Below are 22,226 nucleotides of genomic sequence, written 5' to 3' on the forward strand. Positions count from 1 at the left end.
GGGGGAATAGGCAGGGTGGGGGGGAATAGGCAGGGTGGGGAATAGGCATGGTGGGGGGAATAGGCATGGTGGGGGGAATAGGCAGGGTGGGAATAGGCATGGTGGGGGGAATAGGCATGGTGGGGGGGAATAGGCATGGTGGGGGGAATAGGCAGGGTGGGGAATAGGCATGGTGGGGGGAATAGGCATGGTGGGGGGGAATAGGCATGGTGGGGGGGAATAGGCATGGTGGGGGGGAATAGGCATGGTGGGGGGAATAGGCAGGGTGGGGGGAATAGGCAGGGTGGGGGAATAGGCAGGGTGGGGGAATAGGCATGGTGGGGGGGAATAGGCATGGTGGGGGGGAATAGGCATGGTGGGGGGAATAGGCATGGTGGGGGGAATAGGCATGGTGGGGGGGAATAGGCAGGGTGGGGGGAATAGGCAGGGTGGGGGGGAATAGGCAGGGTGGGGGGGAATAGGCAGGGTGGGGGAATGGGCATGGTGGGGGGGAATAGGCATGGTTGGGGAATAGGCATGGTGGGGGGAATAGGCATGTTGGGGGAATAGGCATGGTGGGGGAATAGGCAGGGTGGGGGAATAGGCAGGGTGGGGCATGGTGGGGGAATAGGCAGGGTGGGGGGGGGAATAGGCAGGGTGGGGAATAGGCAGGGTGGGGGAATAGGCAGGGTGGGGAAGTGGCATGGTGGGGAATAGGCAGGGTGGGGGAATGGGCAGGGTGGGGGGAATAGGCATGGTGGGGGGAATAGGCATGGTGGGGAAGTGGCATGGTGGGGAATAGGCAGGGTGGGGGGAATAGGCAGGGTGGTGCACAAGGGGCGGCAGGGTAGCCTAGTGGTTAGAGCGTTGGACTAGTAACCGAAAGGTTGCAAGTTCATATCCCTGAGCTGACAAGGTACAAATCTGTCGTTCTGCCCCTGAACAAGGCAGTTAACCCACTACATCAAGGCTGTCATTGAAAATAAGAATTTGTTCTTAACTGACTTGCCTAGTTAAATAAAATATTAAATTAAAAAATAAATAAGTTAAACTTCCTTTCTTTTTTGGATTCAGACCAACGCCATTGTCAAACTTGATGTAGTTTTCTGTTTTTAATAGGGAATAGGGTGCCATTTGGGTCTAAAGTAGTGCACTATATAGGGAATAGGGTGCCATTTGGGTCTAAAGTAGTGCAGTATATAGGGAATAGGGTGCCATTTGGGTCTAAAGTAGTGCACTATATAGAGAATAGGGTGCCATTTGGGTCTAAAGTAGTGCACTATATAGGGAATAGGGTGCCATTTGGGTCTATAGTTCACTATATAGAGAATAGGGTGCCATTTGGGTCTATAGTGCACTATATAGGGAATAGGATGCCATTTGAGATGCAATCTGTGACAGCCTTACTAGCTTAATTTATGTTTAGACTGTTAGACATTTTTCCGAAGGAAAAATTCATTAGAACTGCCTGAATCTTGTCTAACGAGATTATTTTGTGAACCGGAGACAATTACAGTTAACTGGTAGGATGAATCAATTACAGTTTACTGGTAGGATGAATCAATACAGTTTACTGGTAGGATGAATCAATACAAACAATTTAACATAATGGGTGTTAGATTTATATTTCCATGTTGCAAGGAGCACAGTTTAACCAATCGGTCTGTCCAACAGCATTCCTTTGGGAGGCAGCCAGCAGCTGGCACTTTAACAACAAACTAGCAAAGACCAACTTCAGGATCATTGGACAAGTTTGTTTTGCATCGTCCGGTGCACAAGGTGGGGTGGAAGTTGCATATTGTAGACCATTCAATTGGTCCTAAAGTGAAATCTCCACCCACCCAGGGCACCAGGCGATGCAAAACAAAGTGGCCCAGAGAAAAGCACCGATACACATATCAAACAGTCAAAACACACAAACCAGTCAAAACACACAAACCAGTCAAACCACACACACAGGAAAAATAATGTTTCCCAGGATTCACTCCTCTTCTTCAAGCCAGCCATTCTTCAAAAACCAAACAAGACAAAAACTCCCAGTTAGCCTTCAGTCCTGTCTCGGCCCTGTCTCAGTCCTCTATTTTGAGCCAACCCTTCTTATAGTCTATGAGCAGCTCCAGGTAGTACTGCCACTCTGGTTCAGAGTCATATTTCACCTGGAACACAGTCTTCAGTGGGTTAGGGTGTGGCTCATGTACCTGCACCACCAGACCCCTGTACCACACCTCTGTCCCATCCCCCTCCTCGTAGAGGTGTTGTATCCGTCTCCCTACCAGGTCTGGGTAGTACATCTTCATGACGGAGCGGGCGCGCTGCACGGCGGAGCGAAGGATCCAGCGGCGCCGGCGGTGGTCAGAGCTGTGGCAGGCAGACAAGAAGGGGCAGTACTTGATCTTCATGACGGAGCGGCGCAGGGAGGAGGACAGAGAGGAGGGAAGTCGGCTGAAGGAAGAGAAGGTGGTGAGGTGACAGAGGGGGCGCAGGGTAGAAGAGAAGCTCCCGAAATGCCGCCCTCGCTGGGGGAGCTTGGAGGACATCCTCCTGGAAAGACATCCATCCCTGGTTCTTTCCCTGGCCTCTCCTCTGTCCCCCTCCCTGTCCCTCTTTCTCCTGGCCTCCCCATCCTCGGTCTCTGAGAGAGGAGGTTGACTGTGTCGGCGCAGTTCAGGGTCTGAGACAGAGACAGCCTGGTATCGCGTCTGTTGTCCTTTACGTCCCTCAGGAAACAACACCTTCCTCAGCTTGAGGATCATCCCTGACTGGCTCTTAGTCCTGAGGCCCTGGGACCAGGCTGACCCTGAACCTGAGGATGGGGTCTTGTAGGACGGAGTGGACGTGCTCTCGTAGGACGGCACGGACAATAGTGTGGAGGCTCGATCCGTGTTGCGAGGAGATGAAGACAGCTCGTCTGAGGTCAAAGGGTACGTCCAGGAGTTAGACTCCTCCTCCTCCAGCAGGGGTGTGGCTGGTGGCTCCTCCTCTTCCTCTTCCTCCAGCTTATTGCCTCCCTTCCGCTCTCCATCCCCCTTTCCCCTCTTCTCTCCATCACTCTTTCCATCCCTCCTTTCAGAGTCACTCCATGCATCGTCACTGCTCCCCACCGGCCGCCCGTCCCATTCCTCCTCCTCTTGATTAACAGTGTTCTTCAGAATGCTTCTAGCCTGTTCTGTGTTCCCACCACCCTCCAACACTGAGCGATTCCTCGTCCCTACAAACAGAGGTTTGGTGAAGCTCTTCTTCTTGCCTTTCCCCTCTTTCCTCTTGTGCTTCTTCAAGTGTGAGGATGATGATGATCCTCTCTTCGGGTCCTCTCTCGGACTCTGAGAGGAGAGGCTGGCTGTGGCTCTGCAGCTCGGGGTCTGAGAGGAGAGGCTGGCTGTGGCTCTGCAGCTCGGGGTCTGAGAGGAGAGGCTGGCTGTGGCTCTGCAGCTCGGGGTCTGAGAGGAGAGGCTGGCTGTGGCTCTGCAGCTCGGGGTCTGAGAGGAGAGGCTGGCTGTGGCTCTGCAGCTCGGGGTCTGAGAGGAGAGGCTGGCTGTGGCTCTGCAGCTCGGGGTCTGAGACGGAGACAGACTGAAACAATCCTCAAGGTGTTGTGGTGAGCCGGAGGTCTGTGTTCCGATGTCACAGCGGCTGGTGGCCAGTGAACATGGTCCAGTGTTGGTGGCCAGTGAACATAGCCCACTGGCAGAACTATTCCAACGATCCTTTGAACACAGCGCTCCTTCTGGTATCCTGGCCGCGTCACATGGCTCTACACCTGAAACACAGGCAACATGGCCGTTAGGATGTCTTTACATTAGCCTAATGTGTCAACTTGAAATGACAGGAGGATAAATCACATTGTTCTTTGATTGCAGTTCACCAAAAAGAATCAGAGATATGAAGAAGAAAAGAGTGAAACACGTTAACGGGATGACAGAGAGACGTTATACGGGATGACAGGGCTACGTTAACGGGATGACAGAGCGACGTTATACGGGATGACAGAGAGACGTTAACGGGATGACTGAGAGACGTTAACGGGATGACAGAGAGACGTTAACGGGATGACAGAGAGACGTTAACGGGATGACAGAGAGACGTTAACGGGATGACAGAGATACATTATATGGGATGACAGAGATACATTATACGGGATGACAGAGATACATTATACGGGATGACAGAGATACATTATACGGGATGACAGAGATACATTATACGGGATGACAGAGAGCCATTATACGGGATGACAGAGAGACGAAGTAAATCAAAGTCAAACATTTCCCTGGAGAAAGGAGAAGGAGAGCAGACAAAGTCCCACATCCAGTCTAAACTGCCACAGTGACTAGACAACTCCAACAGACCAGATAACTGCACTCCACAACCAACCACGCCACTCCACAACCCACCAGGCCACTCCACAACCAACCAGGCCAGGCCACGCCACTCCCAACCAGACCACGCCACTCCACTCCCAACCAGGCCAGGCCACTCCACTCACAACCAGGCCAGGCCACTCCACTCCCAACCAGGCCAGGCCACTCCACTCCCAACCAGGCCAGGCCACTCCACTCCCAACCAGGCCAGGCCACTCCACTCCCAACCAGGCCAGGCCACTCCACTCCCAACCAGGCCAGGCCACTCCACTCCACTCCCAACCAGGCCAGGCCACTCCACTCCCAACCAGGCCAGGCCACTCCACCACCAACCAGGCCAGGCCACTCCACAACCAACCAGGCCACTCCACCAGGCCACTCCACAACCAACCAGGCCACTCCACCAGGCCACTCCACAACCAACCAGGCCACTCCACTCCACCAGGCCACTCCACTCCACCAGGCCACTCCACTCCACCAGGCCACTCCACCAGGCCACTCCACTCCACCAGGCCACTCCACCAGGCCACTCCACCAGGCCACTCCACTCCACCAGGCCAGTCAACTCCACCAGGCCACTCCACTCCACCAGGCCAGTCCACTCCACTCCACTCCACCAGGCCACTCCACTCCACCAGGCCACTCCACTCCACCAGGCCAGTCCACTCCACCAGGCCAGTCCACTCCACCAGGCCAGGCCACTCCACCAGGCCACTCCACCAGGCCACTCCACCAGGCCACTCCACCACGCCACTCCAACAGGCCCAGCCAAACAGGCCCAGCCAAACAGGCACCTCCACCACCCAGCTCATGTTTAGCTGAAAGTCTAAAACAGTGTTCATCTATTAAAAATCAGCAAACAATGAGTCCCAAATGGCACCATATTCCCTATATAGTGCACTACTTTTGACCAGGACTCATTTGGGAGGCACAAAATGATTGAACAGGGTTGACCTCAGAGTGAAAGGTGAGAGTACTAATACTACTGTAGTATACAGGCTACATGACAACACAGTCTGCTGCTACAGAAGCTATCAGCATGAATAAACCAACACACCTGAGTTTCAACATCTTTCAAATACTTTGTGTTTGCTTTAGCCTGCCTACAGTTCCATTTGGGCGGCGTTAGTAAATTGTAACTTCCATTGGTTCTTTTGCGCAAGGCAAAGCACAATCCAGCCTAGTGTAAGTATTTGAACCCAGGTCTGAATATTTATTTTTTGCTAATACAGGAAGAAAAGGGTCAGATAGAAGTCAAGTTCCCATGTGACCCCCATGTGACCCCCATGTGACCACTAACAAAGTCAGCACTCAGCAGAGAACAGGAAGTAACCAACTATCTGGCTAGATTAGATGATTCAGTTAGTGAAATCAGTTACGTTGACAGAGGTCAAGAGATTAAAATCAGTCACAACTGTTGAGATAATGTCAAAGGCTAGAGTGTGTGTTTTTAACCAAACTTTACCAAATAAATATATACTTTTTTTAAAAGTAATTGTAGATGCTAGTGATTTGTCAGTGTTGTTTTTTCCAACACATTTCTATAGGGGACAAATGGAAGTTTGAGATGAAAGGGCGAAAGGCGAATTTAAAGTCATTTTTTTTTTTTTGGGGGGGGACTTGGTAAGCCAAAATGGTTTGAAATGAAACAACAACAAAAAAGAACAGATGAGAGAAGTAAATAGCTTGATTATGGACACGTGAAACTCCTCCATCCGGTCACTAACCGAGAGGACAGAATACAGGTTCCTGATTGGTCCACCACTTCCTTCCTTACAGTAACTAAAACTCAGACTTTTGTTGTATCACATGGTGCTGTTCTATACCCTGATCCCAGTTCTGTTTGGGCTGTAAAGCCAACTCCCGTGGTCGTGCCAAACACGATCTGGGATCAGGCTAGCTGTTCTATTAATAATCCTACAGAAGAATAAAAGGGAAAAATCACATTTTTCCTTAGTCCAGTGTTGATACAGTCCCAAAAATGTTTTGCATGTCAGCAGTCAAGTTTTCAAGATATTGGACTTTCAAGAAGCAAAAGTGTCACCAGCCGCCACATCATGATATAAAATGCACATACAGATGCATGTACAGGAAGAAGATAGTCAGTCCCATGTGGTTAATATGGTCGAACGTTAACAGCTGTGTTATTAACAGTAAGGGTTATTAATTCAGTAATCATAGATCGAGTTAGTTGACATTTCAACTTGAGTTGTGTGGTTAGAACTAGTGTGGTACTGGACTGTTTGTAGATGTGAGTATGGTTACATGCACACAACAATACGATTATTGTGAAGTCAAATCGATATAGTTTGATTTAAACGTTTACATGCGTTGCAAGAACAACGGGTCCTTGATAATCTGGTTACCACGACATCTGAAATCAGGCTACATGATAGTCCTGTGATAAATGAAATCAAAATAAACCTTCAACACTGTCATTTTTGATTCTGAGTTCGTACATATAAAAGTTTCTACGTGAAAACTGTTTCTAAGATGCAGTTTCAGTTTTTCTGAACTTCAGTCTCGCATAAGGAGGCTCGCTCTGCTGCCGCATGCTCAGATCAAACATTAACTGGAACTCTGATTAAGCTGTTTACATGTCCTAATAATTATAAAGATTGAAAAAAAAAACATATTTTTTTTGCATCGTCGTATGCTTACTTATGACCTTACGCCGATTTAAGATAAGCAGAGAAAGGTGTTAACATACTGCCATAAATTAGTTTAATATCAGATTATTAGTGTGCATGGAAACGTAGTCAGTGATGTAGTAAGCTGAGGGGTAACAGAACAGAAAGCAGCAGATACCTGGGCTGTCTTTTGGGGAGCATCAGGTGACGGCGACTCTGTAAAAAAATAAATGGAATGGATTTGAAATGAAATGAAAATGTTAACAATTCGAAAATGGAAAGGGGATGGAAAACATGCTTATTAATACAGTTATAGTAGTATCTCCCATTACTAGAAATTATATTCAAGACCCTGAAATTACATTTATAAAACCTGAGAACTGTTTTTGCCTACTAAACATTTTATAAGAATGAAGGAGTGAGTCCTTACTCCATGAATGTTCACAGTCTCCCACTGACATCAATGCAAGTGAAAATACGACTTAAGTGAAAGTTGTGATTTGCCCCGACTATACATCCAGAGGAGCGACTCAGTACAGTAGTGTTTGACTATACGACTCAGTACAGTAGTGTGACTATACGACTCAGTACAGTAGTGTGACTATACGACTCAGTACAGTAGTGTTTGACTATACGACTCAGTACAGTAGTGTTTGACTATACGACTCAGTACAGTAGTGTTTGACTATACGACCCAGTACAGTAGTGTGTGACTATACGACCCAGTACAGTAGTGTGTGACTATACGACTCAGTACAGTAGTGTGTGACTATACGACTCAGTACAGTAGTGTGTGACTATACGACTCAGTACAGTAGTGTTTGACTATACGACTCAGTACAGTAGTGTTTGACTATACGACTCAGTACAGTAGTGTGACTATAGTGTGTGACTATACGACTCAGTACAGTAGTGTGACTATACGACCCAGTACAGTAGTGTTTGACTATACGACTCAGTACAGTAGTGTTTGACTATACGACTCAGTACAGTAGTGTTTGACTATACAACCCAGTACAGTAGTGTGTGACTATACGACTCAGTACAGTAGTGTTTGACTATACGACCCAGTACAGTAGTGTGTGACTATACGACTCAGTACAGTAGTGTGACTATACGACTCAGTACAGTAGTGTGTGACTATACAACCCAGTACAGTAGTGTGTGACTATACGACTCAGTACAGTAGTGTTTGACTATACGACCCAGTACAGTAGTGTGTGACTATACGACCCAGTACAGTAGTGTGACTATACGACTCAGTACAGTAGTGTGTGACTATACGACTCAGTACAGTAGTGTTTGACTATACGACCCAGTACAGTAGTGTTTGACTATACGACTCAGTACAGTAGTGTTTGACTATACGACCCAGTACAGTAGTGTTTGACTATACGACCCAGTACAGTAGTGTTTGACTATACGACCCAGTACAGTAGTGTTTGACTATGCATCCGCGGGGACGACTCAGTACAGTAGTGTTTGACTATATGACTCAGTACAGTAGTCTTTGACTATACGACTCAGTACAGTAGTGTTTGACTATGCATCCGCGGGGACGACTCAGTACAGTAGTGTGACTATGCATCCAGAGGAACAACCCAGTACAGACTCCGCTCTCATTGTTAAAGGAAGGAAATAACAGCGCAGTAGAGGGGGATTTCCAGAAGCCACCTGTTACCACGGTGACCTCGCTGGGAGTGAAGCACTAGTATTATGGGATGGTAAAAAACTCCAGGCTGCATCTGAAATGGCCCCCTATTCCATATGACCCTGGTCAACAGTAGAGCCCTATATATCTGGGCCCTGGTCAACAGTAGAGCCCTATATATCTGGACCCTGGTCAACAGTAGAGCCCTATATATATATATATCTGGGCCCTGGTCAATAGTAGAGCCCTATATATCTATATGGACCCTGGTCAACAGTAGAGCCCTATATATAAGGACCCTGGTCAACAGTAGAGCCCTATATATCTGGACCCTGGTCAACAGTAGAGCACTATATATATGGACCCTGGTCAACAGTAGAGCCCTATATATCTATATGGACCCTGGTCAACAGTAGAGCCCTATATATATCTATATGGACCCTGGTCAACAGTAGAGCCCTATATATCTGGACCCTGGTCAACAGTAGTCCTACATATCTGGACCCTGGTCAACAGTAGAGCACTATATATATATCTGGACCCTGGTCAACAGTAGTCCTATATATCTGGACCCTGGTCAAACGTAGTCCAATATATCTGGACCCTGGTCAACACTAGAGCCCTATATATCTGGACCCTGGTCAACAGTAGTCCTATATATCTGGACCCTGGTCAACAGTAGAGCCCTAGCTATATATATCTGGACCCTGGTCAACAGTAGAGCCCTATATATATATATATATATATATATATATATATATATCTGGACCCTGGTCAACAGTAGAGTCCTATATATATGGACCCTGGTCAACAGTAGAGCCCTATATATCTGGACCCTGGTCAACAGTAGAGCCCTATATATATCTGGACCCTGGTCAACAGTAGAGCCCTATATATATCTGGACCCTGGTCAACAGTAGAGCCCTATATATATCTGGACCCTGGTCAACAGTAGAGCCCTATATATCTGGGCCCTGGTCAACAGTAGAGCCCGATATACACTGCTCAAAAAAATAAAGGGAACACTTAAACAACACAATGTAACTCCAAGTCATGAAATCAAACTGTCCACTTAGGAAGCAACACTGATTGACAATACATTTCACATGCTGTTGTGCAAATGGAATAGACAACAGGTGGAAATTATAGTTCTGCAGGTGGGGACCACAGACCACTTCTCAGGTCCTATGCTGATCTCATCTCGGTACCTAATGGCAGTCAGGCTACCTCTGGCGAGCACATGGAAGGCTGTGCGGCCCCCCAAAGAAATGCCACCCCACACCATGACTGACCCACCGCCAAACCGGTCATGCTGGAGGATGTTGCAGGCAGCAGAACATTCTCCACGGCGTCTCCAGACTCTGTCACGTCTGTCACGTGCTCAGTGTGAACCAGCTTTCATCTGTGAAGAGCACAGGGCGCCAGTGGCGAATTTGCCAATCTTGGTGTTCTCTGGCAAATGCCAAACATCCTGCACGGTGTTGGGCTGTAAGCACAACCCCCACCTGTGGACGTCAGGCCCTCATACCACCCTCATGGAGTCTGTTTCTGACCGTTTGAGCAGACACAAGCACATTTGTGGCCTGCTGGAGGTCATTTTGCAGGGCTCTGGCAGTGCTTCTCCTGCTCCTCCTTGCACAAAGGCGGAGGTAGCGGTCCTGCTGCTGGGTTGTTGCCCTCCTACGGCCTCCTCCACATCTCCTGATGTACTGGCCTGTCTCCTGGTAGCGCCTCCATGCTCTGGACACTACGCTGACAGACACAGCAAACCTTCTTGCCACAGCTCGCATTGATGTGCCATCCTGGATGAGCTGCACTACCTGAGCCACTTGTGTGGGTTGTAGACTCCGTCTCATGCTACCACTAGAGTGAAAGCACCGCCAGCATTCAAAAGTGACCAAAACATCAGCCAGGAAGCATAGGAACTGAGAAGTGGTCTGATGTCCCCACCTGCAGAACCACTCCTTTATTGGGGGTGTCTTGCTAATTGCCTATAATTTCCACCTGTTGTCTATTCCATTTGCACAACAGCATGTGAAATTTATTGTCAATCAGTGTTGCTTCCTAAGTGGACAGTTTGATTTCACAGAAGTGTGATTGACTTGGAGTTACATTGTGTTGTTTAAGTGTTCCCTTTATTTTTTTGAGCAGTGTATATATATGGACCCTGGTCAACAGTAGAGCCCTATATATTTGGACCCTGGTCAACAGTAGAGCCTTATACAGTGAGGGGAATAAAGTATTTGATCCCCTGCTGATTTTGTACGTTTGCCCACTGACAAAGAAATTGTCAGTCTATAATTTTAATGGTAGGTTTATTTGAACTGTGTGAGACAGAATAACAACAAAAAAATCCAGCAAAAACGCATGTCAAAAATTTTATAAATTGATTTGCATTTTAATGAGGGAAATAAGTATTTGACCCCTCTCAATCAGAAAGATTTCTGGCTCCCAGGTGTCTTTTATACAGGTAACAAACTGAGATTAGGAGCACACTCTTAAAGGGAGTGCTCCTAATCTCAGTTTGTTATCTGTATAAAAGACACCTGTCCACAGAAGCAATCAATCAATCAGATTCCAAACTCTCCACCATGGCCAAGACCAAAGAGCTCTCCAAGGATGTCAGGGACAAGATTGTAGACCAACACAAGACCATCGCCAAGCAGCTCGGTGAGAAGGTGACAACAGTTGGTGCGATTATTCGCAAATGGAAGAAACACAAAAGAACTGTCAATCTCCCTCAGCCTGGGGCTCCATGCAAGATCTCACCTCGTGGAGTTGCAATGATCATGAGAACAGTGAGGAATCATCCCAGAACTACACGGGAGGATCTTGTCAATGATCAAGGCAGCTGGGACCATAGTCACCAAGAAAACAATTGGTAACACACTACGCCGTGAAGGACTGAAATCCTGCAGCGCCCGCAAGGTCCCCCTGCTCAAGAAAGCACATATACAAGCCCGTCTGAAGTTTGCCAATGAACATCTGAATGATTCAGAGGACAACTGGGGGAAAGTGTTGTGGTCAGATGAGACCAAAATGGAGCTCTTTGGCATCAACTCAACTCGCCGTGTTTGGAGCAGGAGGAATGCTGTCTATGACCCCAAGAACACCATCCCCACCGTCAAACATGGAGGTGGAAACATTATGCTTTGGGGGTGTTTTTCTGCTAAGGGGACAGGACAACTTCACCACATCAAAGGGACGATGGATGGGGCCATGTACCGTCAAATCTTGGGTGAGAACCTTCCCTCAGCCAGGAGGGAGCTGAAGGTTCAAGTTGCCAAACGTCAGCCTCGAAACCTTAATGACTTGGAGAAGATCTGCAAAGAGGAGTAGGACAAAATCCCTCCTGAAATGTGTGCAAACCTGGTGGCCAACTACAAGAAACGTCTGACCTCTCATTGCCAACAAGGGTTTTGCCACCAAGTACTAAGTCATGTTTTGCAGAGGAGTCAAATACTTATTTCCCTCATTGGGAGCCTCCCTGTGGCTCAGTTGGTAGAGCATGGTGTTTGGTGTTTGCAACGCCAGGGTTGTGGGTTCGATTCCCACGAGGGGGCCAGTACGGGAAAAAAATATTTACAAAAAAATGTATGAAATTAATTGAAATGTATGCATTCACTACTGTAAGTCGCTCTGGATAAGAGCGTCTGCTTAATGACTCAAATGTAAATGTAAATTCAAATGCAAATCAATTTATAACATTTTTGACATGCGTTTTTCTGGATTTTTTTGTTGTTATTCTGTCTCACACAGTTCAAATAAACCTACCATTAAAATTATAGACTGATAATTTCTTTGTCATTTTTTATTTATTTTATTTATTTCACCTTTATTTAACCAGGTAGGCAAGTTGAGAACAAGTTCTCATTTACAATTGCGACCTGGCCAAGATAAAGCAAAGCAGTTCGACAACATACAAAAACACAGAGTTACACATGGAGTAAAACAACATACAATCAATGATGCAGTAGAAAAAAATAAGACTATATACAATGTGAGCAAATTATGTGAGATAATGGAGGTAAAGGCAAAAAAATGCCATGGTGGCAAAGTAAATAAAGTATGGCAAGAAAAAACACTGAGCAAACGTACAAAATCAGCAGGGGATCAAGTACTTTTTTCCCCTCACTGTACACTATATGGAGCACACAGTGCAATGAAATGTTTACTTGCAGGTTCACCTCTCAGCAATAGGAAAGTAATTAAGTGAATAAAGGGTAATAAAAACAACAAAGCTCAGTGTGTGTGCCAATAACAAAAAGGAGACCAACTGAATAACAGAAGAGTCTCAACTCCATTGAAAGAACTTTTTAGTCCAGGCTAAGTAAGCTTCCTCTGTCTGGGGAAACTCCAGAACACCACCAACCAGACCTGGGAAAGTGTCCCAAATAATAACCAGACCTGGGAAAGTGTCCCAAATAATAACCAGACCTGGGAAACTGTCCCATATAATAACCAGACCTGGGAAACTATCCCATATAATAACCAGACCTGGGAAACTGTCCGATATAATAACCAGACCTGGGAAACTGTCCGATATAATAACCAGACCTGGGAAACTGTCCGATATAATAACCAGACCTGGGAAACTGTCCGATATAATAACCAGACCTGGGAAACTGTCCCAAATAATAACCAGACCTGGGAAACTGTCCCAAATAATAACCAGACCTGGGAAACTGTCCCAAATAATAACCAGACCTGGGGAAACTGTCCCAAATAATAACCAGACCTGGGAAACTGGCCCTGATGGTTTTTACTTTTGTTATTACTTTCATTGCATCCAGTTCTCATTCAAGGTCACAATTTTATCCAGTTCCCCTTCAAGGTCCCCATGCAACATCTCCAGTTCACACAGATAGCAGGCCTGTGACTATGTTTCTGTAAGCTGTGTGTCTGTTCAGTCTCTCAGTAATACTCAATGTAAGAAATTCGCTTCTGCTTTCACCCAGATTCCAAACTGAAAACGCCAGGCAGCCGTCAGTCAGGTCACAAAGGAGACACACACACACACACACACACACCAGTGCCGTTTATGACGAGGGAGAATGATTTTCACGAAGATGGCCTTATTTCTATTACAGCATATTGGATTTAGGCTATTTTTCCTGTACCCATCATGAGGTTGCTACAACCTAGCCTATGAATGAAAGTTTACAATGTCGAGAGAAAAATTTGAGATGACAGAAAATTACATAATACCACATTGCACACTCTTGCCTGCATCTATCTGATCTAGGGTGTAACCATTAATCCAACAGTTGCAAATTAGTTTCTATTGAGGGGGAGATTCCTCCTCCCCCCCCCCCCCAGTCCACCTGGCCGTGCTGCTGCTGCTCCAGTTTCAACTGTTCTGCCTGCAGCTATGGAACCCTGACCTGTTCACCGGACGTGCTACCTGTCCCAGACCTGCTGTCCCAGACCTGCTAGAACCCTGACCTGTTCACCGGACGTGCTACCTGTCCCAGACCTGCTGTTTTCAACTCTCTAGAGACAGCAGGAGCGGTAGAGATACTCTCAATGATCAGCTATGACAAGCCAACTGACATTTACTCTTGAGGTGCTGACCTGTTGCACCCTTGACAACCACTGTGATTATTATTATTATTATTATTATTTGACCCTGCTGGTCATCTATGAACATTTGAAAATCTTGGCCATGTTCTGTTATAATCTCCACCCAGCACAGCCAGTAGAGGACTGGCCACCCCTCATAGCCTGGTTCCTCTCTATGTTTCTTCCTAGGTTTTGGCCTTTCTAGGGAATTTTTCCTAGCCACCATTCTACACCTGCATTGCTCACTGTTTGGGGTTTTAGGCTGGGTTTCTGTACAGCACTTTGAGATATCAGCTGATGTAAGAAGGGCTTTATAAATACATTTGATTGATGGTTTAAGAAATGTTTTAACAGAATCGGCAGAATGAATACACCCCTGATCATGCATAAAACACAGTTCACTTTCATAGCAGCCATGTTGTATTTATTCTAACCTCTATGCACTTTCCTCCTCTCACCTTTTCCCTTCGTTTGTGGACTTCAAATGAACAACACATCAGCTGTATGTGACCAGGCGAAAAAACCTTTCCAAGCCAAACCATATCATAACCGCTACACACAGCCTACATCGTTGTCCCCATATTAGCTAAAGTAACGTCCTAGTCAACATAATAGAACTAATGCGTTAGTAAACCCACTACAATCATGCAGTAACGTTACAGTGTACAGTCAGCAAGCAGTTAAGACCGGCAGACCCAGTGGCAATAAATTAGTAAAACCAAAAGCTTACCTTGATTTGGAAGAGTTCCAGTGTTGTGTTGTCATAGCATCTCTCTGTTAGAGTAACTAAACTAGCTAGCTGCATTTGCTAGCTAAGTAAGTGAGAGAAGAAAAAAATACTCTTGCTTCATTTTTTCTATAAATTAACTTGTTGAAAACTAGAAAATCATGCCAGCCGGTTTGCTTATTATAAGGAATTTGAAATTATTTATACTTTTGTTATCAGAAAAATAAGATCCAACAGTGCAGTTTTCTGCTAAAGAGACAGTCCATTATGGTCTAAACATAACAATACTGCTTGGCATGACCCCAGGCAAAGCTGATACTAACAGCTAATGGGAACCAAAATAAATAAATGAATGACTGGCCGACAATGTGACGGATATGGACAATGGAATGTCAATGATAAGTAAATTAGATTTCCACTATCTAGAACATGTATCTTTACTAATGTGTAAGTATACCAGTGATTGAGATACAAGCTCCCGAGGGGTATACTACAGAGTAGATTCAATGAGTTAACTTATCTAAATATTCTGAAATAATCTTAAAATGAGCATGGACTCAACAACCAAAAACAGACAGAAGTTTAGCTTTCTAAATGAACCAGACACTCAACAGCTATTTATGTTTATTTATCAAAGTTAGCTAACTCATTGATCCTGCTTTGTAGTATACCTCTCTGGCTAACTGTGATTTAACCCTGGGGCCTGCCTAACAGCTAACTCACCCAGGTTCTATCAAGGGCCAGGCTAGCAGGCTAAGGGCTAGCTCACCCAGGCTTTATCAGGGGCCAGGCTAATGGCTAACTCACCCAGGCTCTATCAAGGGCCAGGCTAGCAGGCTAAGGGCTAACTCACCCAGGCTTTATCAGGGGCCAGGCTAACGGCTAACTCACCCAGGCTCTATCAAGGGACAGGCTAGCAGGCTAAGGGCTAGCTCACCCAGGCTTTATCAGGGGCCAGGCTAAAAGCTAACTCACCCAGGCTCTATCAAGGGCCAGGCTAGCAGGCTATGGGCTAACTCACCCAGGCTTTATCAGGGGCCAGGCTAATGGCTAACTCACCCAGGCTCTATCAAGGGCCAGGCTAGCAGGCTAAGGGCTAACTCACCCAGGCTTTATCAGGGGCCAGGCTAACGGCTAACTCACCCAGGCTCTATCAAGGGCCAGGCTAACGGCTAACTCACCCAGGCTCTATCAAGGGCCAGGCTAGCAGGCTAAGGGCTAACTCACCCAGGCTTTATCAGGGGCCAGGCTAATGGCTAACTCACCCAGGCTCTTGCAGACACAGCTGTGATAGTAGAGGTTGAGAACGTCAGGGTAGATGTTAGGCAGGTGTTTGAGTGACAGGAGCCTGCGGAGCTTGGAGGAACATGGTCGTTTCTGCAGCGTCACCAGGTGTCTCTCCTCAGACAGGGTGGTAGGTCTCAACTCCACCTTGTGCTCCTGTCATTGCATTAGATCAACTTTATTGTAAGCCTGAAATACAGAACTGTTTTGTGCTAACATTCTACTCCTCATACTATGTGTCATATGCCAACAAGTAGATGGAGTGGAATGTTAGCACAAAATAAACTGGTACCCAGGCTAGTTTGTAGTCTGTTGACAGAAATGTGCTTTACGTACAGAAAAAGCAGAGACTTGACATGGGTAATTCATCAGACATATAAACAAGGAATGAAATGAATAAAACGTGTCATGAAATGAGTGATACACTACATGATCAAAAGTATGTGGACACCTGCTCGTCTAACATCTCATTCCAAAAATCATGGTAATTAATATGGAGTTGGTCCCCCCTTTGCTGCTATAACTGCCTCCACTCTTCTGGGAAGGCTTTCCACTAGATGTTGGAACATTGCTGCTATAACAGCCTCCACTCTTCTGGAAAGGCTTTCCACTAGATGTTGGAACATTGCTGCGGGGACTTGCTTCCATTCAGCCAAAAGAGCATTAGTGAGGTCGGGCACTGATGTTGGGTGATTAGGCGTTCCAATTCATCCCAAAGGTGTTCGATGGGGTTGAGGTCAGGGCTCTGTGCAGGCCAGCCAAATTGAAACTACGCATTCGGGCAGGTAACGTTCTCCTGGCATCCGCCAAACCCAGATTCATCTGTCGGACTGCCAGATGGTGAAGCGTGATTCATTACTCTAGAGACCGCATTTCCACTGCTCTCATGCCGGCAAGCTTTACACCACTCCAGTCAACGCTTGGCATTGCGCATGGGGATCTTAGGCTTGTGTGCTGCTGCTCGGCCATGGAAACCCATTTCATGAAGCTCCCGACAAACAGTTATTGTGCGGACGTTGCTTCCAGAGGCAGTTTTGAACTCGGTAGTGAGTGTTGTAACCGAGGACAGGTGAGTTTTATGTGCAACGCACTTCAGCAATGGGCGTGGCTAAAATAGCAGAATACACTAATTTGAAGGGGTGTCCACATACTTTTTTGATACAGTGCATTCAGAAAGTATTCAGACCCTTGACTTTTTCCAAATTTTGTTGCGTTACGGGCTTATTCTGTAAATGGGTAAAGAAAATGTAAAAATCTCATCGATCTACACACAATACCCCAAAATGACAAAGCGAAAACATAAGGTCCCACAGTTGACAGTGCATGTCAGAGCAAAAACCAAGCCATGAGGTTGAAGGAATTGTTCGTAGAGTTCTGAGACAGGATTGTGTCGAGGCACAGATCTGGGGAAGGGTACCAAAAGATGTCTGCAGCATTGAAGGTCCCCAAGAACACAGTGGCCTCCATCATTCTTAAATGGAAGAAGTTTGGAACCATCAAGACTCTGCCTAGAGCTGGCCGCCCGGCCAAACTGAGCAATCGGGGGAGCAAGGCCTTGGTCATGGAGGTGACCAAGAACCCGATGGTTACACTGACAGAGCTCCAGAGTTCCTCTGTGGTGATGGGAGAACCTTCCAGCAGGACAACAATCTCTGCAGCACTCCACCAATCAGACCTTACAGTAGAGTGGCCAGACTGAATCCGCTCCTCAGTAAAAAGCACATGACAGACCGCTTGGAGATTGCCATAAGGCACCTAAATGACTCAGACCATGAGAAACAAGATTCTCTGGTCTGATGAACAAAAATATTGAACTCTTTGGCCTGAATGCCAAGCGTCACATCTGGAGGAAACCTGGCACCATCCCTATGGTGAAGCATGGTGGTGGCAGCATTATGCTGTGGGGATGTTTTTCAGTGGCAGGGACTGAGAGACTAGTCAGGATCGAGGGAAAGACGAACGGAGCAAAGTACAGAGAGTTCCTTGATGAAAACCTGCTCTAGAGCGCTCAGGACCTCGGAAGGTGAACCTTCGCCCCAGACTAATAGGACAACAACCCTAAGCACACAGCCAAGACAATGCAGGCGTGGCTTCGGAACAAGTCTCTGAATGTCCTTGAGTGACCAAGCCAGAGCCCGGACTTGAACCCGATTGAACATCTCTGGAGAGACCTGAAAATAGCTATGCAGTGATGCTCCACATCCAACCTGACAGCGCTTGAGAGGATCTGCAGAGAAGAATGGGAGAAACTCCCCCAATACAGGTGTGCCAAGCGTCATACCCAAGAAAACTCAAGGCTGTAATCACTGTCAAAGGTGCTTCAACAAAAGTATTCAGACCCTTTACTCAGTACTATGTAAATGGTATATTTCAGTTTTTCATTTTTTATAAATTTGCAAAAATATCTAAACCTGTTTTTACTTTGTCATCATAGGGTATTGTGTGTAGATTGATGAGGGGAAAAAACAAGTTAATACATTTTAGAATAAGGCTGTAACGTAACAAAATGTGGAAAAAGCCAAGAGGTCGGAATACTTTCCAAATGAACTGCAATGAAATGATCGATGTTATGTGTAATGAAATGAGTGACGTTATGTATTATCTGTGGTCCTAAAATGTATTGATTGAAGATTAGATCTAGATCCAGTACGTCACAACTGTACCTGGAGAACCTGGTCGATGTAGGCCCCCTGGACCTGAGGGAAGAGCAGCTCCTTGACCACCAGCATGGGAACAAACACCGCGCCTGTCCTCATCACATGGGGGAAGGGACAATGCTTCTGGGCTACATACTGCCCCAGTCTCTGGAGCACATTCTGGAGGGCAGCCTGGATCTCTGGTCCCCTCAGCCACACCACCCTGGCCTCAGAACCCAGCAGAGAGGTCACCTTCTGGGCCTTGGGTGGGGATATGGCGGTGGAGATAACGGAGATGTCCAGCTGGGACAGCCAGGTTTGGAGCCCTGTGGGTGGGGTGTGGGACACACAGCTGGAGACCAGGTTACAAAGTAAGAGGTGCAGCTCTAGGAAGTGCTGTCTGGCTGGTCGGGAGCTGTAGATGCTGTCTGAAAGGGCATGAGGGCTGGACTTGGCTACAGCGGTAGGGTCAGTGGGTGAGTGTGGGACCTCTGTAGAGCGGGGACAGGGAGCAACAGGCCGGAGCATGTTATCTGGTAGGACGATCTTATAGGCGGAGAGTTTAAGACATTGAGGAGGGATGTTTTGAAGGTTCAGTTTGGTGGATTGGGGAGGGGTGGATGATTTGGGGTGTGGTGTAGCAGTCTGGTCATAGGACTTATGATGGGCCTGGGGCGGGTGGTGCACATTATGGGTGAACGCGCCCAACATCCTATGCCTTATTGAGAGGGGTTGGGGTGGAGTTGTTGATTTGGGACGTAGGTTGGGCTGGGGCGGATTGGGTGAATAGTGGTCGGACTGGGTCTGGGATGGATGGTGGTCGGACTGGGTCTGGGATGGATGGTGGTCGGACTGGGATGGATGGTGGTCGGACTGGGACGGATGGTGGTCGGACTGGGGTGGATTGGGTGAATAGTGGTTGGACTGGGGCTGGGACGGATGGTGGTCGGACTGGGGCAGATGGTGGTTGGACTGGGGTGGATTGGGTGAATAGTGGTTGGACTGGGTCTGGGGCGGATGGTGGTCGGACTGGGTCTGGGATGGATGGTGGTCGGTCTGGGGCAGAAGGTGGTCGGACTGGGGCTGGGATGGATGGTGGTAGGACTGGGACTGGTGCTGAGTTTGGGGCGGATGGTGGTGCACGTTGTAAGTAAAAGATCCCTCCATCACACATCTATTTGAAGTCTCTGCTTTGCATTTAGACACATCTGTAGCCGACATAGAAAAACATTCATCTGACGTTATTGACAATTTACTGTCCAGTTTATCAGATTCACATTTCTTAATAACACACACGGTGAGATCATGTACAAACACAGCCGTCTCTGTTGCTGCCGCCGCCTCCATCTCCTCCTCTTCCTTAACCACTTTAGTCTGCATGTCGTCATCAGTCTTCACTTCCACCTCCCTCTCTGGTTCCTGCTGTGGTTCCTCTTCCTCCTCTTCCTTAACCACTTTAATCTGCAAATCGTCAGTCTTCCCTTCCACCTCCCTCTCTGGTTCCATCTCCTCCATGTTGATCCTCTGGGAGGGTCCCTGCTGTGGTTCACTAAAAACAGGCACTACAGGCTTTTTCTGTGTAGTGTCTGATCTGACTACAGTACCCAGAATCCTCTGCTCGACTACAGGCCTCTGCTGTTCTGAGGTTGGTCGGACTACATGGTTATCAATCCTGTGATTGATTGATACAGGCTTCTCTTCCTCTCGTTTAGGGTCTCTCTCAGGCCTGCGTGGGTCAGATGTAAGGCCTGTTTCCTGTCTGTGTTGATGATGTCTGTGAGGGGCTGACTGGGCCTCAGGTTTAAACACACAGTATCCAGAAGGATGGTGGTCAGTTCTCTGAGATCCTCTAACAGGTGGAGACAGCATGCCAGCAGCCTCTAGGTAAGCCTTGTATGGAGCCAGGCTGAAAACACTGTTGATGACTGGCATGGGAGGAGAGGGAGACTGACAGCTATCTAGTCTGCCTCCCTCTCTTTTCGCCTCTGCTCTCCCTCCATTTTCCTCTGCGCTCCCTGTCTCTCCGTTCGCCTTCATCTTCTGTCGTTTCTGATACAGTTCCACATCAATGACGTCATCCTCATTGTCCTGTGTGTGTTTTGGGGAGGGAGAGTCTATGTTGATGGGTCGGTCTGAGTCAGAGACACATCTCTTCAGGGTTTCTGTACCAGTAGTGTTCATGTCTCCATTAGACTGAGGGACAGGACTGCCTCTAAGCCTCACTACAGTAGAACCAGCCACTCCCTGACATGTGGCGTTGTCATGGTTACGTGAATTTATGTGTCGGTGGTTGTTCTGGTTGGCTGTAGTTATGTGTCGGTGGTTGTGGTTGCCATAGTTTGCAGCAGTGGTACACATGGCTGTAGTAGCATGGTTGTTGCTGTGGTGGTGGTGGTGGTTGGCTGGGTGGGTGTGATGGCCATAGTCAGCCCGTGACAGTGTGGTGGAGACCGTCAGTGGGGCTCCAGGGAGTGTGGAGTCACAGTGTCCCCGAGATAGGTGGTGTCTCCTGGGGGAGGAGATCTGAGGAGAGGTTACTGGAGATTTGTACTGAGACAGGGAGTAGTCCAGGGCTCTCTCAGTCTGCTGTAGGCCGCTGGGAGGAGATGGCGAGGCACAGGGTCTCTCTAGGGCTACAGCAGTGGTTCTCATCTGACCTGCTGCATTCAGGGGCATCCTGTACAATTGATGATAGGAGGGCTGGTCAAAACTCCTGAGGTATGGGTGGCTACTAGGAGCCATGCGGCTAGACATGGGGACATCAGTACTGTACACAGACTGGGTGACAAGGTAGTGGGAGGGTGCTGTGGTGGGAAGATGAGAAGCTAGGTGTGGTCCTGTCTGGGTGGGACTGGGAGGTCGTTTAGAACCATTAGGATCCATTACATCCTCCCAGTCTCTGTCTCCATGCTTTCCTCCTCCTCCTCCTGCATCTTTAAACCCTGCTCCACAACTCTCACTCTCTCCCTCCACATTTGCCTGAGGATGGTAGTAGAAAATGGGCTGTGCGACTGGGAGCTGGCTGTATTTGGCCACGTTGGGAGGAGAGCGGCCCTGATAAACCTGTGACGTCACCGGAACGCCATGGTGCGAAGGGGTCATGGGTTTGTATGTTGTAGGGTGGGAGGGATGGGAGGAGGGGTGAGAGGGATGGGAGGAGGGGTGAGAGGAAGGGTGAGAGGAGGGATGAGAGGGATGGGAGGAGGGGTGAGAGTAGGGGTGAGAGGAAGGGCAGGAGAGGTGAGAGGGATGGGAGGAGAGGTGAGGGTGAGAGGGATGGGAGGAGGGGTGAGAGGGATGGGAGGAGGAAGGGGATGAGGGGTGGGAAGAGACCAAGCTATGATAGGTTGGACGTTTGAAGGGGATTTGTAAACGTTGGTATTGATCAGCCCCATAGGG

General features: G+C 47.7%; 1 protein-coding gene across 1 annotated transcript; it reads right to left on the bottom strand.

Annotated features, from left to right (window-relative positions):
- Nucleotides 1-1,503: 1,503 nt before the first annotated feature.
- On the bottom strand, nucleotides 1,504-22,015 carry c7h15orf39 (chromosome 7 C15orf39 homolog). Its single transcript, XM_029759557.1, has 3 exons — nucleotides 18,855-22,015; nucleotides 16,173-16,347; nucleotides 1,504-3,736 (listed from the first exon to the last, which is right to left on the bottom strand). Exons 1-3 carry the CDS (start codon nucleotides 21,927-21,929, stop codon nucleotides 2,049-2,051), a joined length of 4,938 nt encoding a protein of 1,645 aa, XP_029615417.1. The 5' UTR covers nucleotides 21,930-22,015; the 3' UTR covers nucleotides 1,504-2,048.
- Nucleotides 22,016-22,226: the final 211 nt, after the last annotated feature.

The sequence above is a fragment of the Salmo trutta genome, chromosome 7, assembly GCF_901001165.1.
Source record: "Salmo trutta chromosome 7, fSalTru1.1, whole genome shotgun sequence".
Taxonomy (NCBI): domain Eukaryota; kingdom Metazoa; phylum Chordata; class Actinopteri; order Salmoniformes; family Salmonidae; genus Salmo; species Salmo trutta.

What these genes read in the sequence shown, in the direction of transcription:
- c7h15orf39 (XM_029759557.1), bottom strand. Translation starts at nt 21,929, where the DNA reads ATGACCCCTTCGCACCATGGCGTTCCGGTGACGTCACAGGTTTATCAG. An exon ending in ACATCGACCAGGTTCTCCAG is followed by an intron (nt 16,348 to 18,854) that starts GTACAGTTGTGA and finishes ATGCAATGACAG; the next exon opens with GAGCACAAGGTGGAGTTGAG. An exon ending in CTGTGTCTGCAAGAGCCTGG is followed by an intron (nt 3,737 to 16,172) that starts GTGAGTTAGCCA and finishes CCTGTGTTTCAG; the next exon opens with GTGTAGAGCCATGTGACGCG.